General features: G+C 29.9%; 2 protein-coding genes across 3 annotated transcripts; both read left to right on the top strand.

The window, feature by feature from the left end:
* Positions 1 to 9,784: 9,784 nt before the first annotated feature.
* On the top strand, positions 9,785 to 21,114 carry LOC112941543 (homeobox-leucine zipper protein ROC8-like). 2 transcript variants are annotated; one of them, XM_026031123.2, is made up of 9 exons: positions 9,785 to 9,909; positions 10,934 to 11,051; positions 13,969 to 14,481; positions 14,912 to 15,004; positions 15,105 to 15,314; positions 17,153 to 17,336; positions 18,365 to 18,618; positions 19,829 to 19,918; positions 20,570 to 21,114. In XM_026031123.2, exons 1-5 carry the CDS (start codon positions 9,797 to 9,799, stop codon positions 15,306 to 15,308), a joined length of 1,041 nt encoding a protein of 346 aa, XP_025886908.2. In that variant the 5' UTR covers positions 9,785 to 9,796; the 3' UTR covers positions 15,309 to 15,314; positions 17,153 to 17,336; positions 18,365 to 18,618; positions 19,829 to 19,918; positions 20,570 to 21,114. The 2 variants fall into 2 exon arrangements, with proteins under 2 accessions (XP_025886908.2, XP_025886907.2); XM_026031122.2 differs by having other exon boundaries at positions 18,350 to 18,618.
* LOC138348627 (homeobox-leucine zipper protein HDG11-like) lies at positions 18,430 to 20,941 on the top strand. The gene is made up of 3 exons (XM_069298184.1): positions 18,430 to 18,618; positions 19,829 to 19,918; positions 20,570 to 20,941. Exons 1-3 carry the CDS (start codon positions 18,430 to 18,432, stop codon positions 20,939 to 20,941), a joined length of 651 nt encoding a protein of 216 aa, XP_069154285.1.
* Positions 21,115 to 24,587: the final 3,473 nt, after the last annotated feature.

The raw sequence follows: 24,587 nt of genomic DNA, 5'->3' as shown, positions 1-24,587 counted from the left end.
CTTAAAAGATTTATTTATGGATTAAAGCAAGCTTCTAGGACATGGAACACTTGCTTCGACACTGCAGTCAAGTCTTTTGGTTTTGAGTAATGTCTTTATGAGTCTTGTGTGTACAAAAAGTGGAATGGGGATAAAGTGGTTTTTTTGGTATTATATGTAGATGATATCTTGCTCATAGGAAATAATATGGGCTTGATGAATTCAGTTAAGAAATGGTTGTCCACAAACTTTGATATGAAGAATTTGGGAGAAGCTGCTCACATCCTTGGGATCAAGGTTCTACGTGATCGCAAGAAAAGGATGTTAGGTTTATCTCAAGCTCTTTATATTGATACAATTCTTACCAGGTTTAGCATGCACGATTCCAAGAAAGGTTTTCTTCCTTTTAGACATGGAATTTCATTATCTAAGGATCAATGTCCTAAGACAGATGAGGAAACAGAAAGCATGAAGACAGTTCCTTATGCATCAGCAGTAGGAAGTCTCATGTACGCCATGTTATGCACTAGACCTGACATTTGTTTTGCTGTAGGCATGGTTAGCAGATATCAGTCTAATCCTGGACGAGAACATTGGATAGCAGTTAAGCATATAATCAAGTACCTAAAAAAGACTAGGGATTACATGCTAGTCTATCATTCGGATGAGTTGGTGCCCATAGGGTACACAGACTCAGATTTCCAGTCTGATATGGACTCTAGAAAGTCGACCTCAGGAAATGTGTTTACTTTCGGAGGTGGAGCCATTGTTTGGAGAAGCATCAAGAAAACCTGTGTTGCTGATTCTACCATGGAAGCCAAATATGTAGCAGCTTGTGAAGCAGCTAAGGAGGCAGTGTGGCTCAGAAACTTTCTAAAAGACTTGGCGGTTGTTCCTGCAATAGAAATGCGACTTACAATATTTTGTTATAATAGTGGAGCGGTTGCAAATACAGGGAACCACGAAGTCATAAGAAGGCAAAACACATTGAGCGAAAATATCATTTGATTCGAGACATAGTACAGAGAGGGGATGTGATGGTGACGAAGATTGCATCAGAGAACAACCTTGCAGACCCTTTCACAAAAGCTTTACCGCAAAAGACTTTTGATAGACATGTTGAAGGAATGGGTGTTAGAGTTGTAGGTGCATGGTTATAAGTCTAAGTGGGAGATTGTTAGGATATACTATTGACCATTCGTTTTGATATAGTATTAATGTTGAACAATTGTTTATTTATTTATTCAATTCAATAAAGTGTTACATTAAATAGATCAATTGTCATATATGTGTCCTTAACTTATATAGTAGATGATTTGGTGTATAGAGTTTAAGCTTATACACAGAAGATTAAATCATCAGTTCTTATAAGTTAAAATTTATAGTTCACAATCATAGATGGAAATTTGGACAAAATCATCAGAAAGATTGTAGCACGAGATTAAATGTAATTTATCTTGATTATGAGAATGACATAGTTCTTACTTCTCGTGCTAGTGCATTTGGTATGTATTGAACGGGACCAGCAGAGATAGTTGTTTTAGACAGACTAATAAAAACATATTCTCTAAACTATTAAATGTACTTATATTTTTAATCTTGATATAACGATTATGATCTATATATATTATTTATCATTTTGATTTATTAAAAGGTTAGATTCTTAGATGGGTTAATATGCCTGGTAGATTGGGTGATAATAATATATATTGGTGAAATAATGAGTTAGTTGATGGAATCCATGTCTCAGTATAGAGATTGATGATACACCTTTTATGAGAAGCTTGTAAGTTTTCGTGTGTAAACCCGGCCGGTAGATTTATGAATCTGGCAAATGAAATAAGTTAAGTATTGCTCTAAAAGAAGTTAATCATTGAATTAAATTTGTCAGTAATTTAATTTATTGATTAGTATCGGTAACCTTAACATGGGGAATCAAATAACTGTTTAGTGGTGAATTTCAAAATAAATATAGGAGTTCAATTATGAATTTTTAGTGGAGTGATTTGTAATTTATTATGGTAAGAATAATTAAAATTAATTATTTAGAATTATTTCCATAATAGGAAGCCTCAGTAATAAATTTTGTGGTCCCTCCAGTGCCCAATTTAACTAGAACTCAGAATCCTATTTTCTAGTAGAAGATGAAAAGTAGCGTTCCTTTTTTTCTTTGAAGGAAAAACGTGTGTTTTGTTTTTTTCTTGAAGAAAAAAGAATTGGCTTGATCAGCTAAGTCAATTTTTGTTAGAAATTTGGCTGATTTTCTTACCATTATTAAAGTTTGTTTTTTCTAAAAGAAAAGGCAATGTATTACCATACATGTTTTATATTTTCCTTAAAATAAAATATATTTTGTTTCATATTTGATTTATTATTTCTTTAGAGGAAAACTTGTGAAATATTTAAATTGAAGATCTTATTCTCATAGCAAAATAAAATAGCGTCCACAATGTAGCCATTTAAAAGTTTTGTTTATGGGGAGATTTATTCCCTTAACAATTTTAGTGTTTTTGTTTTGTATTAGTTATCATATAGTATAAACACAATGAACCTTTGATCTGACTTACTTACTTAGCGGAAGACTTAAACATAAGAAATTAAAACTCATGCAATAACTTATAAAATAATATCTTTAACACAAATAGCAACTCAAGTCTTAAACTTATACAACTGAAATGAATAATATTAAAGAACTATAACTATCTATCTATGAAACCTCTAAAATAAAGACAGATGTCGGGACAAGACTCTCAATCATCCTTACAATTGAAATACTAGAAAGCAAACAAAAAGGAGCCCTCTTGAAAATAAGGAGGCTCACCAACTGACTCCAAATTCTCGATTCCATCAACGAGGTGCCTGATGCTGATCTTGATTACCTGTATTTGTATAATAAGACGATGTAGTCTAGTTGACATCAATATATTAAATGTCCGATGAATTTGATTATTAAAATTGAAGACTCTTATCTGTGTGCTGGTATGGATTATAATTTTTTAACTTGAGTATAGCTTATTGCTAAATTCTGTAGAATATCAAAAAGTTGACTATATTATAAGTAATTCCTATCTAGCAAGCAACTATTACAAATCATGTGGGGTTTTTACAAATCTAACATGTAATGCACTAAAATCAATCTAATACTTTAGCTTAACAAAATTATTTCAAGCTTGAATTGTCTATTGAATTATATTCCGCCATTATCACTAATGATATTTCAGAAGCAACTTTAGAGATCTAAAGTAACAATAGATTGCAACCTTAAAATATAGATGAAAACACACACACACACACACACGCACGCACACGCACGCACGCGCGCGCGCACACGCGCACACACACACACACACACACTTGTACATAACAAGAAAAGAACATGAACAATATCAATACACAAATCACTAGTAGGATTATATGGCCAGTCCAAGATAAGAGTGTAAACAATTTACTACATTATAATAACACAGGTCAATACATACAACTACAATCACTTTTGAATCCCTATGGGTTCCTTATTATCTTGGCTACAAGAAACCTTTCACGAAGCCCAGGCATTTAATCCCGCTCATTATCAGATGGTCCTTGACTGCACGTAGTCCAGACTCCTTCCGAGGTTGACCTAGCCTAATATTTGTGAGTCACTATCAAAAAAGCTTTGAACCCAAATTCTTTCACCATTGACATATTCGTTATATATTGTACCCCTTTGTACAAAAAAATATTTAAATATTCAGTATTGTACTTATAGTAACTCTCATGTATTATATTATCTCTCTTCAAGATAATGAATCAATATCATTTTCAACAACACGAACAGTGAATGTATTTTCACTTTTATAACCTCAACAATACTTTATTTTATTTTTCCTAACTCTAACATTGCATTCAATCAAATCACAATTGATTACAACAAATATATATATACACAACACTTAAAAACTTCGACCATGTTTTTCTTTACATTTTCCTTTAGGATCATGTAGCACAACAATAGCAACATACCCCTAAAACATTCAAATATATCATAATAGTGGAATAAGATTTTCATAATGTTTTCACACAGATTTATAAATTAAAACATCAACAACATCATCTCTTTATTTCTCAACAAACACTTTTGTATATGTAGAGAAAATATTCACAAATGATAGTTTAATGGCCTTGAAGCATTCTCAAAACAATAAGTACAAATAAACTACTATACCATTCCAAAGCATAAAACTCGGTAGAAAGGTAGGTCACTAACATTAATCAATGTGTCAGCAACAACCATAAAACAAAATGCAATTATGAACAAGTTTTTTTTTCTTTCTTTTTACCATTTATTATTATCAAATGGAATATAGTAGGAAAATGAACATTGAAAATATATACCATCAAATTTGACATCTTATAAAATTAAAATAAATATTCATTAATTTTTTCTCCCAATTCTACGTGAATCAATTTGCACTGATAAAAATATAATGTACCACATCAGATAATGCCAATAAATGTGAATTTTATGAAGAATTTCTTATTCTAAGAACTTAAGTAGTTCAAGAATAATCAATATTATATATAAAATTTTCTTATTCTCCAATTTGGTACAAACTTAATTTTTCAGACACAAAAACTCAAATTCACAATAAGTCACAAGATTCACTTGAGAAATGACCACAATAATTTATATCATTCGTTTAATTAAATATAATTTTACTTAGTGGGATTATCATTTCTCCGAATCTTTTTCTATATTGAGGGATATGATTACTTAATTTCTCACACACAATTAAAATATGAATATAAAATATATCACATATAATATTAGATTGAAATACCCTCCATCCAAATCCAACTTAGTGCATCTCCTTTAAATTTTTATTTATATTTTATTTTCGCCAAATTTTCAAGTAAAATTTTTCGTAAAATTAAAGTATAAAACATCCTTAAGATTATTGTAAATTCTTATGAAAAATACCTTCATCACTAATACTTACCGAATTCACCAAAGCTTGTACTTCACCACGAACTCTTGTAGGAAATTCTCATAGCTTAAGACGTGTCGAAAGATACTGTCCTTAAGGATATTTCACCCTTTAATGGTCTATATCTTGGGATTTACCAAGCTCTTCTAATATAAAGTTAGGAGCCAAAAACCAAAAAAAGATTCTTTAAACAAAACCCACCACAATAGAATATGAAAAGAGAAGGGAAGAAGAAATTTCTCTTACTATTAATCTACACCCAAGTAAGATTAGAAATATATATATATATAATGAAAACAAATTATCCTTTCACATGAACAACATTATGGCAAAATGAGCAATTTCTTTTGGTTAAACAAATGGTCTTCTCATTATTTACTCATTCAAGAATGATTAATAAGATGGAGGCAAACGTTATATTCCGATTAGGAGTAATGGTCAATCAAAGGCTATTTATGGAGGGAAAATATTTAGGATATAAGATAATATTCTCTTCAAAAATATAACAGGATATAAAATGATTATTTTTGAGATATATAAAATAATATTTTTCCAATACAAACCATTAGTAGGATTATACAGTCAGTCCAGGATATGGGTGTAACCAATTTACTATATTAGTGTAACACCAATCAATACATAGAACTACAATCACTTTTGAAGCCCTATGGGTTCATTATTGTCTTGGCTACAAGAAACCTTTCACCAAACCCATGCACTCGTTATCACATGGTCTTAGAGTGCACCTAGTCCATATTTCTTCCGAGGTTGACCTAGCCTAAAATTGTTGAGACACTATCCGTAAAGCTTTCAACCTAAATTCTTTCACAATTAACCTATCATAATGATCTAGATGGATCATTTCAGTGTTATTTCACTTAACTAAGTCGGGACAGCCAAGTAGTCGGGTTATACGCTAAATGGTAGAGTTCATCACCACTCAGACTTTCCAACTTTAATTTTTCTTTCTTTTCCTGTTACATTTTACGACACCAATGATCATCGCCGAATCACATTAACGATACGCCGACTTCTCCCTGATATTTCCAAACTGAGATGAACTTCAGGGTTAAGAACTATAATCTTTCGCGATTTACCGAGTCAACTTAGGTACACTCGCTGTAGACTTTGCATATTCCCTTATGTTTTTTGGCTGCTTTTGATCTCTTTTGTATCCAGGTTTACGGTCTCATAACTCAAATACGAATACATTTGATCAGAATAAGTTGTAAATAGACATTGACAATTACTTTGGTATACTAAAAGCCTAAAATGAGCCCAAAATTCTCTATGCTTCAGATATCTTCCATTTATTTTTAACTACTTTTCATTTTTGACGACACTTAATTTTTCGCTGCATGTTTTACTTATCAGTCCATTCCAATGTATCGCTTAAATTCACAAAATTTTCATGTCTGAGTCATTTGTGTAATGGTAAGAGTATACATGAGTGACTTTTGCAACAAGGGATATATTAACTATAAATCGTAAAGTTGATGGTTATATCTGATCCTTTTCCCGTTAATTTTTAGTCTGAAAATCTGAGAAATAAAAATAAAGAAACGTGATAGAAAAAGAACAAAACAATTCAAGATTTTGCTTTTGAAGCTACATTGTAAGTTATTTTGTTTGCAAAAAAAAAAGAGGGGGGTGAGGGGGTCTATAATAAATTTTATAAGAAAATGAGTGAAGAAATAAATTTGATCATCATCATATCATATATTTCTATAAAAGAGAATCCTAGGCGCGGCTATGTGGCGCTACCATAAGCAATAATTTCATTTATATAAAAGAGAACCCTAGGCCCACCTACGTGGCACCACTGTTAATAATTTTCTTTTAAATTTATTTATTTTCAAAACTAGCCTTCATCTTTCATAAAAATACGGAACTTTTATGGAAAGTTGAAACTTTAATGAAAGGTTGCGACTTGTATCAAAAGTTGTGACTTTTATGAAAGGATGTGACTTTAATGAAAAATTGTGACTTTATGAAAAGTTTGTGACTTTTATTAAAGGTTGTTAACTTTTCAAAAATATTTTAACTTTTTCAAATAGTTGTAATCTTTCTGATAAAAGGCACAATAAATATTTGTTCACACTATCCTTTGTTGTCAACAAAATAGAAAGATTTCCTCTCATTTTAAAACAACAAAACATTCTGATCTTCTTCTTCTACTTCCGCAAAATTAATTTTGTACTTTTCTCCATTTGAATGATTTACTAACACCACTAGTTGGTGAATAAAATTATTTCAACATGAGAGGATATAATTCTTTAAACCTCTTGTATTAGAGGGAAATAGTTTTCTTAAGGTGACATTGTGTATTCAATGGACTCGATTTTTTCCTTTATATTTCATTCTATTTATACATATCCTTGTATTTTTTTACACTCTTTAGTTTATGTTTATGATATTAATTGTTGTTTTTGAGTACCTATTTTAAACTTTGTTTTTTTATGTATGCAAAGTTATTTTCTCCGGTTATATTGAAAATATACATATATAGTACATATATTTATTGTACAGAAAATAATTATTGTAAAAGTACTATATATAAGTTTACATATTATCTTTTCGTACATAAATATGAAATTTCTAACTTATCAATTGAAGAAATTCATTATGCAAGTTCAAAAGTTATACTTGTTTTCATGTGTAAGCATAATTTCTTTTTTGAATATGTTAACAAAATTTTGAATTTTCTATTTGGACATATATCACAATTGTATAATCTGTACAACTTAAATGTTTCTTTTTATTACGAAACAACTTTGTATATATATTCATACTTTCTTCTTTATTTTTCTTTCAATGTTAATTAAAGAACCAATGATTTATTATATGGTGAATAATTCATTCATTAGAGGTTCTTGACTTATGTGATAATGACAAAGAATCAAATTAATTTTGGAATATTGCTAATATTTTTTTAAGAATCAATTTTTCTATTACTTTTAATGTATGAATATTAATAAAAAAATATTTGGAAGTTCAATGCAATTATTATTTATGACCGCGCGAAGCGTCGGAAAATTACCTAGTAAAGATAGTAAAATTTAAATATTCATTGAATTAAAGAACGTAGAAAAAAAACTCATAGTTGAGAAAGATCAAGAGTACCTCTTAACTGTGGGAATAAATCTTAACTTAGCGAACAAATCAAATATACCTATATAGATTCTAGTTTTTAATAATATATCAAAAAAAATAAAATAAATTTAATTATCTTTTTCACTCCCATTAGACAAATATGATATATTTGAGCTACTTATGTAATAATAGGAGTGTATACGAGTCACTTTTGTAACAAATGATATATCAACTCTAAATTTTGAATTTGAGAGGTATATACCATGTCATTTTTCCTAAATTTTTCAGGGGTCAAGTCTTGTCTATCCTCTTTTAATCGAGTTTGGTAGATATTAGATTATATATTTTAAAAAACTGTTTAAAAATTTGTGATTTTACTATTAGAACAATAATTATGTGATTTGAATGAAAAAATTGTTCTCAAATGTCCATTTAAGGAAATAACTTGCAATTTAAATATAAAATTTATAAATTCCTTACCATATCTATTTATATCAAACCAAATTTTTTAAGAGAGAAAACCAAAACAAATACAAAATCCTATCTTATCTTCACTCTTCACACTTTTGGTTTGTTTCAAAAAATTTATGTAATTACTAGGATTGTAAATATCAACATAATAATTATACAACCTAGTAATGACATCGACTTGCTTATTTGCCACAGTGAAATTAAACTATAATTACACATGTGTTGTTTGGATGGACAAATGCAATCCTAAAGTTATATTAAATTTGAAAACTAAAAATTAATTATTTAAAATTTAGATTAGAAAAATAAGAAACTTACTAAATGATTGAAATGCATGTTAGACTTAAAGATTAATATTATGTCATAAAATGTTAAAATATGTGACAAAAGGATAATATATCAAGTCTATTAAAATAATAATAACTTGCAATGTGAAGTTTCAAATCAATACTAACTAAAAATATAACATAAGTTCTAGACTAAAAAAAAATTTAATATATTTATGTTAAATTTTAAAATAACATTCATACATATGACTGAAAAGAATACGAAAATATAAATCTATAATCTAACTCTGAATTCAAATTTAATATTAAAATACTATCAAAATTATGTTAATGAAGTAAATAAGTATGTTTAAAAATAGAGAATGCAATATAATTGCATAGAATCACACGAAGTAAAGGTTGAGAATGAGAAAGAAATAAAGTATAAATAATATACAATAAAAAGAAATTTTTAGAAAAGTCTAAAATTATGAACAATAGAAAAAGAATTTATAATAATAGAAAAAAAAATTAAAATGCAAAAATAAAAATGAATAGAAGAATTAAAAAATAATCATCCTATAATTACACCATGTAATTATCAACAATTCACATCTCCTTCCTAGCAATTGGAGAGAGAAATTACCTCCTGAACGAGTAATAGGTTAGACAATGTTATTACACCAAATTGAATTATCATGGTGTCTTTCCAAACAAACCCTTAGTATTCTTTAGAGTCCCCCCCCCCCTGCCCCCCTTTTTTTTATATCAGATTCTATGTATCTTTCAAATTTACAATCAACTACTATATAAATAGACCACTTATATTTCATTTTCTCTATCGCTGCTCATCAATCAAAAGGTGTGGAAAAAATTCTCTTTTATTTTCTTATCTTTTTGTTCTATTTTAGTTGTTTCTTATATAAATTGATTGTTTACATAATAAATCAAATAGATTAAGACTTGGTTTTTGTGTTTCTTTGTTATTTTGTTGTATCAAACAGAAAATTATCCAAAAATATGACAGATTTTGGGGAAGAACCTGCTGGAGAATCATCAAATTTGCAAAAAAGATCGGAAAGGGATGGACAATACCACAAATATTCTATGGAACAAATTCAAAGACTTGATGCGTAAGATCAACTTTTTTAAAAAAAACATTTGATCCTTTAGATATATCTGTTCATTTTTTTTGTTTGTTCAAAGAGATGATGTTATTTGCTTAAACTGCATCAGTGGTAAAATTAAATTTTATTAGTGATAGAATAATTTGATTTTCTTTTTGTACATATTTTTTGTCCATCAATTGATATTTGTTTATTTTTATAGATTTTTCTTTTTTTTTGTTCCCCACATGTCCACGATATTTAATAAAAGATTTGTACTTTTGATTTCGCTTTTCCTAATTTCTTTTGTTGAGTTGCTAAAATGGTTTTGAAATAATTTATTTTGATGATTAATCTGATATATATATATATATATATATATTTATATATATCATTATCAATGAACTGGTTTATTATTTATGACATTAGCATAAGAAGATGAGTTCGTTAAAGTTCAATGTCTTTCTAATTTTTTCACCAAAAACACAAACAATCTATTTCCCTTTATGTTTGATACCCCTTTTGAGGCATGATAATTTAACTTTGTTCGAGAAATTTCATTTTAGGGCCCAACTAATCTAGATCACTTAAAAAATCAATCATTTGGAATTGACTAATCTAGATTTGCATTGAAAAATCACACTTTGGGATCTGCTTAGTTCAGATTTGCATCAGAAAGTCTCACTTTGGAGGGGGGGGGGATAAGCGTCTCCCAATCAATGGTGAAAACTCTTGTCCCATGACTCAACACGAGGCTTCTAGTTAAGGATAAAAGAGTACTTACTACTCTTCAGTCTTTAGTGAGTATCTGGTAGTTGATCTAGGGCCCGACAAATTCAAATTCAAGTGAGGAATGGAGTCCCATTTTAGTGTTAAATGTTCCTTACCAAAGTTTTAGTTCCAATGCTCCAACTTAAGACCTGATTAATGATGGAGAAATACTTTTCAATCCACCATGTATTTATGAATTTTTTTTCTTATTTTCATTTTTTGGTTTATTTTTTTTCAAAGTGATGAATAATATTTTTTCTTCATGAATTTTTGAATGAAGATTCTTCAAGAAATGTCCGCATCCAGATGAGGATCAACAAAAACAATTGGGTAGGGAAGTAGGGCTTGACCATATGCAGGTCAAGTTTTGGTTCCAAAACAGAAGGGCTCAAGCAAAGGTAATTTTGATTAGTTAATTCTTTTATATATTGTCAATTGTACTTAATTCATTGGATATTGTTATTGTTGGTGTTGGTGTTGGTGTTGGTGTTGTGGTTGTTGTTTATGAACAACAATAAATTAATATTTTGTTTAATTAAAATTTTCAAAAATCTTGAAAAAGTAATGACAAAAATTGAATCAATTTAATGAAAAGCAGTGATCTATTGGTAAATCGTTTCTCTAAATTTGGTTAAGTTGTTAGAATGTGTAAATAAATAAGATAATTTATTCCTCTTAATAATCAAGTTATTTACTTCCACTATCACCCACCACTCGGGCTGCGTACAAAAATTTCCGTTATTGATGATTTCACTTTTCAATTTCTATATAGTTTTCCTAAATCAGTAATTTGATTTTCCATGTTAAATTGTTTAATAGATTTGAAAGTATGTTCTCTCATAAATATATGAATTTTATCAAAGAAATTTCTTTTCATTTAGATTATTTTCATCATCTAACCTCCAAGTCAATTAAGTTGTTGCTTAATAAAATCCACAATTGAATCATTTTAAATAATTAAAAGTGCATGAACTCCCTAGCAAGTTCCATAATTAGCAAGGAATTACAAAATGGACAAAATATTGAATGCCTTCTAGGTTTTGAGAATTTAAGTCAGAAAAATTTGGTTTTGCCACTCAAAACTAATGATTTTCCTTTTCAAGATTATTTGATGAATGAAGAAAATCTTGAAATATTAAATGGACCAATTGAATGAAGTCCTGACTAGTCAAAATAATTTGTATAAATAAATGAGCGGATGAATAAATTATTTAGGTTGGGTTGGGCTTAAAATAGACCAAAACCCAATTTTTGACTTCTATCGAAAAATTAGTTTTCTCGTTAAATGTTCAACTACCAAACAATGTAATTTCCTTAACATGACTATTTTTATCACATCTAGACTAAGATCATGGTATTTGATGGGAAATTTCATAGAGCTAGTGAAGATTCTCAAAAAGAGAAGGATAACTTGTATCCAGGAAACCAAATGAGTAGGCATCTTAGCGGATTCTGAGCTTAGGGAGGAATTGATTGAGGCAAGGAGGATCAATGATAGGATGATGATGATTAAATTAGTAATTGGAGGGTCCACTTTGAAAATTGTTGGTGCTTACGATCTGCAAATGGTCTTGGACAAGGAGGACTAGAAGATTTTTTGGGAGGATTTGGACGAGATGGGTGGAGGTGTTTAAAATACAAAGAAGTTATTCATAGAAGGATATTTCAATGGTCACATTGAGTCTAATCCAATGGGGTGTAGTGATTACTATGGAGGTTTCAGTTTCAGGGACTAGAATGTGGAGGAGTCTAACTTATGGATTTTTTAAAGAACTTTTGGGTTGGTAGTAGTCAATTCGAGTTTCTTGAAGGAGCGGGAGAACTTGATAACCTTCCATAGCACGGTAGATAAAACTCATATAGACTATTTGCTTCTTAGGAAGGAATATAATGTTCTTTATAAAGACTGTTGGTTATCCCGAGTGAGAATTTAAAGACCTAATACTAACTCCATCTATTGAATTTTGGATTGTATGGGAGAGGAAGAAGAGGATAGTAGGTAACAAAGCGAGGATAAAATGGTGAAGCTTGAATATGGCCAGTGTTGTAGATATCATAGAGAAGTTTTTAGTTGTGGGAGCTATGCTTAGTAGTAGTGATTCAGATAATATGTGGTTCAGAACTTCTAGTTAAATTTGGCCAAGTTGAGTAAACTAAATTTTCATGGATTATTTTTTTCACCTATAAAAAAATTCTTTGAAATATATTTCTTATACGAGGAAGAATGTATATGTGGTTCAAATTTGAATAGAATTTTGAACTTTTAAACAAAGATGGATGGAAATTTTTTTTTTCAAGCATTATAAAAAGGCTAAGTAGCATTTTTTGTCCTTCAATTATTATAATATTCTATTTCTGATACAAGTAATATCTTGCTCAATACAAAAATCTTCAATTTATTGGAATGTGCACTATTGATCGTTTATTTGTGAATAATAAAAATTTAACATAATAATCATTTGTACAATTATTTAGTTACCTATATGTTATATTATGTTTGTATTTATTCCATATGTGATTAATTTTGGTTATATATATTTCATCAGACTAAAATTGAGAAATCCATTAACAATGTTCTTTGAAAATAATAAGAAAGATTTCTTTGTGAATATAAGGCAATGAAAGAGGCAACGAAGAATATTATGTGTCCAATATGTGATGGACTTCCTATTGGAAAAGAATAAAGAGAACGTAATTTAGAAAATATGAAAACAGCAAATCGATGGTTGACAGAACAAGTAATTAAACCTTCTATTTATCCTATTTTTTATGTTATTTTTTCTATTTATATTGTAAAGAATTACTTATATATAACAAAAGACGAGGCAAATTCACGGTTAGAACTTGATGGATTAATCAGATTTTAAGGTATTAGAAGATAACTTATCATGAAAAATGAAGGTGTCAGAATAAGTAAATATTATGTTTGGATCGATAATTTTATAAACAAAACAATTAATCTTTGGAATCCTATTACCAAGGGTTGTTATAGTATGGATAAGATTCATCTATCCTTAACAAAGGGTCTTAGGTTTGAGCTCTAGTACAAAGATCCCGGTAGGAAGTGATTCACTTTTAATGAGATTTACATTAGTATTAAATGTGTTAAATTATATCTTGGATTTGTTTCCGCCCCGTGCATATGAGTTGCACGCTTCCTTGATAAGAGAGATAATCTTGATCTCACAATCAATTAATTGATTGATAGAATTTAAATTATATACACTAATAGCAAATTATACACTTCTCAAATATGTTTATTTAGATATGTACCTATTATTTTAAGTAAACTAACTTAAAATTTTATTTTTTCAGGATGAAAAAGTATCAAATCTCATCTCACATGTTCTTGGAAGACCTTTTGTGATGGATTCAAATTTTGCACCACAAATATCGACTCTTGGATCATCTTCAAATTCATCTGATGGAAGTTTGTTGAACCAAGACATATGTGGCTCTCCTATTAGATATCCTCCTCTTCGTCAAGAAAAAAATCATAAGAATAGTATTGTTCATGCACATTCAATGATATCTCCATCACCACAAGAACATGATGAATGTCATCATGATAGTAGGAAGCAAACAATAATGTTTGAGACTGTTGTTGCTTCTATGAATGAAATGGTTGAACTTTGGAAAATGAAAGATCCATTTTGGGTAGATTCATCAAGTGATAGGCGGTGTTTTATTCATCGTGAGATTTATGGAAGAAAATTTTCAAATCAAGTTCTACCTCCCCAAACATCAACGGGTCGAATTGAATCATCAAAGGATTGTGGAATTGTGTCAATGACTGCAATTGGTTTGATCCATAATTTTCTTGATCCTGTAAGTTTCATCAACACTTTCATGTTATATATATATATATATATATATGCTTTGTATATTAAAGATTGGGCGTGCTAGTTGATTTTTGAAAAGTAGCCAGTATGTGAGAATTCGTTGGGAACTTACCACTTCTCATGTGGAAACATACCATGCCAATATCATGGATTTTGAACTTGAGCAAGTGAGAGATCTAAGAAACTGTCATGATATTTTGAAATCTAACTCAATGTCATGAATTCCACAAATTGGCTATTTCTCAATAGGTTGATACCATTTCACTTTTTAATTTTCTCCCATACAATATTGATTAAGATGAGTTTATATGGAGTGATAGACATGGACAATCAGTAGTTAATTTTAAACATAGTTGTCATTCTTATTGTTTAATAATTAATCATATGCTTAAAAGTAATTGTTTTTTTATATGTAGGTCAAATATATGAACTTGTTTCCTACTATAGTCACAAAAGCTAAGACTATTGAAGTTCTTGATTCTGGTACTTGGGGAGGCTCTACGCAATTGGTAAAATATTTATCCATCATTTAAATTTCCCCCCTAGAAATTAAATCAATCTTGAAATTGACTCGTAAAATGATCAATTTTTTTTGTTTCTTGAATTCAGATGTATGAAAAGTTGCATATTTTATCTCCTCTAGTTGAAGCTAGAGAATTTTTCTTCATACGTTGTTATAGACAGCTTGATGCAACAACATGGATCTTGGTGGATATTTCATATGATATATTCAACGGCATTCAGTGTGGTGTACCTTGTTATTCTTGGAAGTTCCCATCTGGTTGTGTAATTGAAGATATGGGCAATGGCTAAAGTAAGGTAAGAATCATATCCTCTCTATATATCAATATTTATATAATAGGAAAATTATGTGAATTAATCTCCCACTATACAGGTGGTCCATATTACTGGGTCAATTGTATGTAGTCTGATCATGCATTTGTTCTTGAAATTTATTTTATTTTTTTATCACAAGGATTTTCACGTACTAACAAATCATTACATAGAAACACTCATAACAGCTTCTCTTCTAACCATCTAATTTCCTAATCATACATAAAACTAATCAAGAAACTAATCTACTACAAAGAAAATGCTACTCTAAGGATACTTATATAGTCTTTGTAGAATGGATTTCCATATTGCCTTGTGTTGTCCTCTTAGATGAATAGGCAGTCCAATCTCTCTAAAGACTATATCAACATATAGTCTTCCTCGAAAGAAGCTAATCTTGTTTCTTTCTCTCTAAATGATATATGCAATCTTCACAAAAACACTAGTCTTGATTCAGTCGTGAATACATCTTTGGATTTCTATACAGTTGCACATTCTTTCTCATAATGTCTTTGTCACTTGGCAATCAAAATAAATAGGTTCAAAGGTTTCCTTTCTATTAGTACAGAACACATATTCAGATGACACCTTAATACCAAAATTTTCAAGTCTTTCAACAATTGCTAATCTTTTTTGCACAGCTAGCCACAAGATGAATTTGAATGTTGGATGTACTCGTCGTTGCAAAGTAATACTATTCCATTCTACTCTTGGAAAAGTAGGCATGATATAGTTATTCATCTTCTTGGTAGAAAACTTCCCACATTTCTGTGCCTTTGCAAAGTCCATCATCAACTCACCCTGCCCATCTTGCCTTGGGATTATCATATCTCTTGTACTCAAAGTCTTTCACACTACCAATAAAGCAACAATAGGTAAAGTGACAGTTTCAATCCCCCTATTCTTTATGAAATAAGTATGCACCCATTGGATCCATAGAGAGTCTTTCTTTCTAGCTATATTTCACAGTTGTTTGAGTAGTGTAGCCTTATTCTACAAGTCAAACAGGTAACATACATATCACTATTTATATGTAGCTTATTTTTCAAAAGGTATATTACATAGGTACAAATTTACTTGTATTGATGCCTATTTCATGATGTATATTGTTTCTAATATTATATAAGAGTCAAACTATCTTTATTCTCGATTTATCCAATTTTGTGTCGTTATGTTATGTTGTTAATTTATTCTCCAAATGATCAACTTTGGGACTTGCATGGGGGTTATTTAAGTGTCCCCATCTTGTTTTAGAAAATATTCTTTCCGTGTCTGTATAACCTTTGAAAATCCCCCACAACCTGATAAGTTTTATTTTAGGATTGAGTTAGATTCAATAACTATCCTTTTAACATGCTATCAGAGTTGTTAGTCATCATTTTTATGTTGAACCCCGGCCTATACACTATTGTTCATGTCCCAGATGTTTGAATCAAAAGAGCGAGGATTATTCTTTCTCCTCATATGGTTCTTTTGTTAGGTTGTGGAGACTTATTAATGTGTATAACTATTTATTCTCCACTTATTCTCTGTAACAAAAAATACTATGATTTATTAATATATATACCCCACCGCCACGGAAATTTACTCACGGGGTGTTACTACGAAATATTGATCTCTCTTTCTCTCTCATCTCTTTCTCTTGAAAGTTCTTGCGTTCTTAATCATCAAGTGTGCGTGTGGATTCGATCCTAAAACCTTTTCAATTCTTGCCTAATGACATTCATTGCTAAAAACACAAATTTCAAACACGCTTTCCTCATTATTTTCCAACTAAGTTAATTATTTTTATTCTTGTTTCTTGATTATTTTTACTCTTGCAGGTTACATGGGTGGAACATGTTCAAGTATATGAAAAATATCAGGTTAATCATATCTTTAGAGATTTGTTGTGTGATCGTGAAGCATACGGAGCTAAAAGATGGATTGTTACACTTCAAAGGATGTGTGAGAGATTTAATTTTCAAATGGGTTCAACATACCCTACCAGGCATGATTTCAAAGGAGGTTTGATTTTGTATTCCCTTTATTTATTTACTACTTTTTTGAATTTTAATTTATAAGGTGAGAAAAGAATCAATTGTAAATTTTTCATCACTTCAAGGCAGCTTTACTTAAAAACTTAAAAATCTTGAAGGGGTTCATCCATCTCTTTTCTTTGTTTATATGTTTGAAATATGGCCTTTTAAAATTCTTTAAACTTTAAGGAGTATATATAATACGTATTTTATCCATGTTCGACCAGTGATTTTTTTTTGTTTTAATGGGCTCGGAAAATGATCACTCGTTTAATTTTAAAAGTCATTTTTATTTACAATTTTCTCAATTTTTAATTTGAAACATCTCCTTTTTAAACTTTTCATATTTCCTTAAGGGGTGTGTTTTTTTATGGTTTAAACCATTAAAAAATTGTTTATTTTTTGATGTTTATTGATTGTCCAAGAAAAAAATTTATAGAGAAAATAAATTTCAATCAGGAAAAATAACCATTTCTCTCATTTTCTATGTAAAGTTATTTTTCTTTACAATCATGTCAACTTTAAGTTTTATATCAATGCTTTAACGACACTCAAATATTATTATTTACTTTAACATGTAGAAATATCATCAAAATACTTTCCAATATGTTAATATTTTTTTTATCAATCTTCAATAGAAGTTTCTTTTTTTTAGGAAATATATTTAGTAATTTCAAAACAAAATATGAAAATAAAAATAGATTTCCTAAAAAAACTATTTTACAAAAAACAAAAAGACACGCTTATCTTGTTTCTTTATTAATATTATTATAATTACTTTCCTAAGATTTTATTTCTACTTTAGTATTACATGTTGTTTCCTTTATATCCTTATGTATTTTCGTTTCATATCTGAGTTTTGATATACTTTACTTGAATGAGGATCTATCAAAAACAACCCCTCTACCTTCTCAAGATATGACCACCCTTTGCAGACATCACTTGTGGAATTATACTAGATATATATGTTATTGTACTATTTAAATTTCATTTTACTTTCAGTGTTTCATGATCCAGAAGGGCTAAAAAATACGATAAAAGTATCTCAAAGAATGGTGAAGAAATTTTTTGAAATTCTAAGCATGACAGACAACCATGGAGATTTTTCAATCTCACCACAGTTAAACCGTGGAGATAGGATTTCAATAAGAAAAAATGAAGAAATTATCCAACCAAAAGGCTTTATTGCCATTGCCACTACTTCTCTATGGCTTCCTCTTTCATTCCAAGATGTCTTTAGTTTCTTCAACGATGACAAGACAAGAAATCAGGTATATGTCGATCCTCTTTATAATAATGTCAATTGTTCAGAATTTTTTTAGTTGTTATAGCGAAATGTTATTATAGAGAAAATAATAACATAACATAAAATTTATATTGTTTTCGAATAAAACTATGATTCTATATTGAATTAGCCGAGAGTATTTCAAAAATAGTTTGTCTTCATTCAAGATATAAGGGTAAGAGTTGTGTAAATTCTACCCTCTACAGGCTCCACATTGTGCTATTACAAATAATATATTTTTGTTAAAGTATATAATAGGAGAAATATTGTTATAGGAAATGATTGTCATAAAAAGGAATGATCGTATATATCTTTGCATTGATATTCAATTTTTAATGCAATACATTTCCAATACTTGAATATCTTGTTAACCGAATGACCCCTAAAATACCCATATAGAAATTTACTTTTCAATTCATGTATAGATTCTTATGTAAAACTCACAATTATTTCAATAAATATCATAATGTTAACATTAAAATATAATGAGTTCAGTGTTAAGAATTTTTTAAATCAATTAGTTAAAGTCCGGAATTCGATTGATTTTCTAATATTATGTTCCCTGTTTACTGGAGTGTGCAAATGTCAGCTCGGTTCGTTTGATGTATTATAGGTTTTGTTTATTGATTTTTAAATATGCTACAAAAATCAAACCAATAAGATATTTTTATTCGATTTTGTTCCTTAAAAGTTCAATTTTCAGTTTAACCAATAAGAAATGATTATAAAATATATGGCTTTTCTCCAATAATTTGATGCGATAAGATAACAATGTAATTGTACAAATATTGATAAAATAGAAACAATAATAACTAACATAAAAAAAATTATACAAGTGTTACACAGAGATTAATTAAGAGGACTAAGATTCTTATCTTAGGTTTAGACATTTTATATAATGTGAAATTATGAACTCAAAGTCACTATGAAGTGTGAATGGAAGGCTAAAGGGCAAGAATAATAAGTAGTGTATCAGTTTTAATATATAATATACCAATAGCACTTTTTCGATTTGATTTATCGGTCGATTTTATTTTTTCAAGCCCCTACATATTATATCATCTATATGTTTTGCTAGTATTGGCATTGATTGTACATATATTATTTTAAATAGGTAATCTTAAAATATACTCATCCCACAAACTAATTTTTTGTCAATTAAATTATGATATTGTTTATAATTTTATTTTTTTCAGTGGGATATTTTGACCGGTGGAAATAATGTGATTGAGTTAGATCGAGTACTAACAGGAACTTTTCCGGGAAATAGCATTACGATTATTCAGGTATTTTTCATATTTATTTATTTATAATTAGCTATTTATGCCTAAATTATCAATAAATAATGACATTTTTCAAGAATCAAATAATATTTCTTATGACTGGATTTATATTTTTTCTCATGCAAAACTACCAAAATTTCTAAACTTGTATCTTGGTTTCCTTTTGACTTTTTGTGCTTTAATTATTGAATCAAAAGGAAATTTCTACGATACAATATGACTTTTGACTTGTATTCAATTAACAATTACAAGACACACACAAAAAGACGAAGTTTCTCATGTTTAATTTATATACACTAATCATAGCTTACCATATATAGCAAGTTATTGTTTGTCTCATTTTCTATATTTATAATTTCACTTGGCTTTTTGGGTGATCCAATAATTATCTTTAACTATCTTTTAGGTAAACTTATAATGCTAAATATATTTCACTATGAAAAAGAACAAGAATTAGCTATGAAATTCCTCGTAAATCTGTTGTTAAATGACCTATAGCCCTATAGCTAACAAGATTGCTTATAATCCTTTTCTGATTCATTATTAAATAGGATTAGCAGTGAATTTGTTATTGTTTAGAAACATAACTTATCGTCACTTATTCTTTTATTGTATTTACCCTAATATTTTTTAATTATTGTAATGCATAAACAGCCTTATAAGATGCATAAGGAAATGTTAGTGCTTGAAGAGACGAGTATTGATGAAATGGGAGCATTTTTAGTCTATGCACCCATAGATTTACGAGCAGTCACTTCAATAGTCAATGGAGGTGATGCAACAAAAGTTTCCATTTTGCCCTCTGGTATCATCATAAGTCCCGATGGTCGGCTCTCCTCAAATAGGGACAACACTGCAAATGCACAAAATGGTTCAATTTTGACAGTGACGTTTCAAATAATGATTTGTGGTAATAATAATCCAACCTCCAGGCAGCAAAAAATGGAGGTAGTGGGTTCTATTCATGGTGTTTTGAGCGCCACAATTTTAAGAATCAAACAAGCATTGGGTTGCTCTGATTTGTGATTGTTTAATTTCATGTTGTTTGTTTGTTTTGAATATTTCAAAACTAAGAGAATTGATGGTTTTGAAGGATGATGTGTTACCTTCTTTGTGACTTCTAAAATCTCAAGACAGTGAGATATGTGTTGCTGCAATTATGTTTTATATTGATACACTTATTTGAGACTTTTTATTTGTTTGGCTTTCTCTAATCATTGTTTTTGTTCTTTGTCATGTTACAATGTCTTGCCTTCCTGATTTTTCAAGTGTGGGAGTAGTATATATATTAATGTATCCATATGTGGATGGAACTATATGTTGTGAATACGGATAGCCCAGACGCTAGCCAAGTTGTTGGGCTTAGGGCTAAACCATGAAAAGGCTCAAAAAATAAACATCAAACAATAAATTTACTTGAGATCTAGGTTGTGTTTTTGTCCTGAGTACCAATTCGTACTTGTTTGCTTAATTTCTTTCTTGGCTACACCTCAAATGACAACCTCTAGTTATAGGTAGTGATGGAAGGATCAGATCGGAAGAAACACACTAGTAGCCGCATTGCCATACTTCAGAGAATCCTCTGTCTCCTAAGTTTCTCTTACCTACCAACTCGTTTTGCCTCTATGATCTATAGGTTGTTGTTCCTCCATGTTTGATTTTAGTAGCCACACTATTATTAGTGTTTACCTGTGTCTTTAGAATGAAAAAGGCAACAAGAAAATCAGCTACTTGGTTTCCTTCTCTGTAGCGGTGAGTGATTTCGATTCCAACCCTCTTCTTTTAGTTAATGATGTGTCCACAATCTGCTTCTGATTCAGGTAGAAAGTGTGTTACTTTGTCACCATGTGGGTTGTGTATTGAGTCAAGTTCTAAGTATGTACATTGAAACAACAATGTTTTACTCCAAAGTAAGTTGCAATAGCTTCAACACCATTTTGGTTATGAATCAAGTCCAGCCCAATGTATATACTAATTCCAGACATAGGCTTGAATGGAAATTTGAACAACTTACTTTGCTCAAATTAACTCTACAAGACTGAACTCATTATAAAGGAATTTAAAACATGTGCAATATCAAGAAAAGTTAGTTAAAACATGATATCAACTTTATATGTATGCAAAGATACAATATAACTCTGAGATGTATGTGTGTGTATAAAATACAATTAACTTCTGTAGCAGTTTCTCTAATCGACAACCATCACATAAGAGCTATTATGATGATACATCATTTTGCCTCATGCTGCCATGGCCTTCCTATACCTTGCCATTAGTATAGAACCTAAACTACTAAGTAGATCCATTCGTCTATGCTAAAAAGAACTCAAGGAATCATCTTAAAAGTATTGACCCATTTCTATTCATACTGGTTATATGGTTTATGGGGGCTGTGAGTTGTCTGAACTCTTCCTCATATCGATGCTCAATACTACTCAAAAAATTAATATAATACTAGCTCTTATGTTTATGTACATACTTCCTTCTATGATTTAAGATCATTTCTCAAAAACACAGCTCAAAGCCTACATTGGAAATCAATGTTTCCTCTCTTTCTTCATTTAGAAAGCAATTAATCTTCTCTGAAAACTAGCCGAAAGGCTCTTTTGAAATCTCAGTTTCCATTCTTATTTAATTGTGAACATTTTTAATCCTTCTGGAATATTTAGTACCCATATACTTATGAAGAAATGAACTTCAAATATGACTCTTTGCTTAACTCATCGGGAACTTTAAGTGTTAAAACAAAGTTAAAACATTTGTAAAAGAACTTCGAAATCTTGGTTAAACTTTTCTTGACTTGACTCTTGACTTCATTTTGAATTGACCCTTAAATCTCCTTGATTTGAATTATGACTTCAAGGATTATGATTTGTGATAGGCAATGCCTCATGATGTTTAGGAAAAGATCAAACTACCCTTCTAAAATCCAGATTGGCCAATACTTTAACTGAACATACCAACTTACAAAGGGTATAACTTACTCATATAAAATCGGAATCCCGCAAACTTAGAGGTGTTGGAAAGATTATTCCAAGAACTTTCCAACCACATCTTGAAATACACCTAAATCATCCTGAGATAGGAGTTATGACCGGTTGAAGTTGACCAAAAACTCATATTTTCTAACTAAAGTCAATATCCATTTAATTATTTCCAAAAATGTCGATTTCCAGTACTAAGCTTCTTCCTAACTATTTCGAATTGTGAGATGTTACAACTAGATAATTAATAATGTGATACGAGCGAGAGAGAGAGGACTCATACTCATATATTTCCTACATGGAATTGATAGAGCAGGGGTACTAAAGAATCCTTCATCAAATGGAATATGCAGAGAAGTACAATAAATCATGTCGTTCTTCTAAATTGAAGGAAGGTTGTCAACACTTTAATGACCAATTTTTGGCAGCTTCTAAGTTCAAGAATTTCGAGGTACTCTAAATTCAATATTGATGACTGTGTTTGAAGATTCACAAAATCATTCAAACACAAGGACATCAACAATGGTAACTTCAAAAAACCAAAGGGTAGATAGAGAAAATTATTGTCGCTCAAATCTAGAGAAGTTAAGTTGGATAAACTCCCAATATCTCTATATATATAATCTTGTGGAACGTTCATCGAAAGGATTCTAAATTTGGTCTTCTTAACATTTCAACAGATAGTTGTTTTATGCTGGTATCACATGCGAGAAGATGCCTTAGACGCTGCATATCTCCAATGTCAGCTAGCAGTGATTGTAAAGATGAATAATAACTAATGTCCAAGTATTCAAGGGATTTTAGCTGGCATGTGCTGCTCCGAAGACCCATAATCTTTTTGCAAAAATACAAAGATAGACCATTTAGTCTATCAAATTTTCCTGTTGATGGATGGATCTCCTTCGAAATTGAGCAATTCTGAAGCACCAAAATCTCGAGATTTCGTGAACCCTTGAAGTTTAGAATACTTTTGAAGCATTTGCAATCTGAGAGATCCAACTGCTTTACACTTATACAATACTAAAACTAAACAAAATAACTTCTAGTAAGATTTTCTTTCACTTAGTTATTATAAAACAAACCTGTTGAAATTGCAGAATCGAGTAATGAACCTACAAATTCAAACCAAATTCCTTGATATTACTCTCATTTATATCCAGAAAAAAATACAAGTTTCTCTGATGAAAATTTTGATAATATAAATTTTAATGGATGTTTTTTCCAAGAGAATCATCTGAGCTCCCTTGACAATAGCTAAAAATCTCCACTGATATGAAACTCTTCGTCTATTGCAACCACCCTGAAATGCGTTGGTGCTCAAGTTCACACCCTTTAATGTTGTCGTTCTACCACCAGTACTTACGCATTTTTGGATCCCTGAAGTTTAGTAAAAAGAAAAAGAAAAGTATCACAAGACCATGTTAGCTACAGAATTTAAGAGAGCAAAATTTGTTACACAAATTGAAGGACAATGAGTACGTTACCTGTTTTGAACTTAATAGAAAATATGTATCATCAAATACGATTTAGATAATTGTTAAATGAGAGACTGTTTGTTTTGAGAGTTTTAGACTTAAGTAAATGCTCATTTCAAGTACACAATGGCTGGCAAAAAACAATAGATAATTTACTAACCAAAATAAAGATAAAGATAAAGAATGAATTCTTGGGACGACAGTAGAAATCAT

Source organism: Solanum lycopersicum, chromosome 5 (genome assembly GCF_036512215.1).
Source record: "Solanum lycopersicum chromosome 5, SLM_r2.1".
Taxonomy (NCBI): domain Eukaryota; kingdom Viridiplantae; phylum Streptophyta; class Magnoliopsida; order Solanales; family Solanaceae; genus Solanum; species Solanum lycopersicum.
The sequence above is the reverse complement of the archived record's forward strand: the minus strand, read 5'-3'. Positions and strand labels throughout refer to the sequence as shown.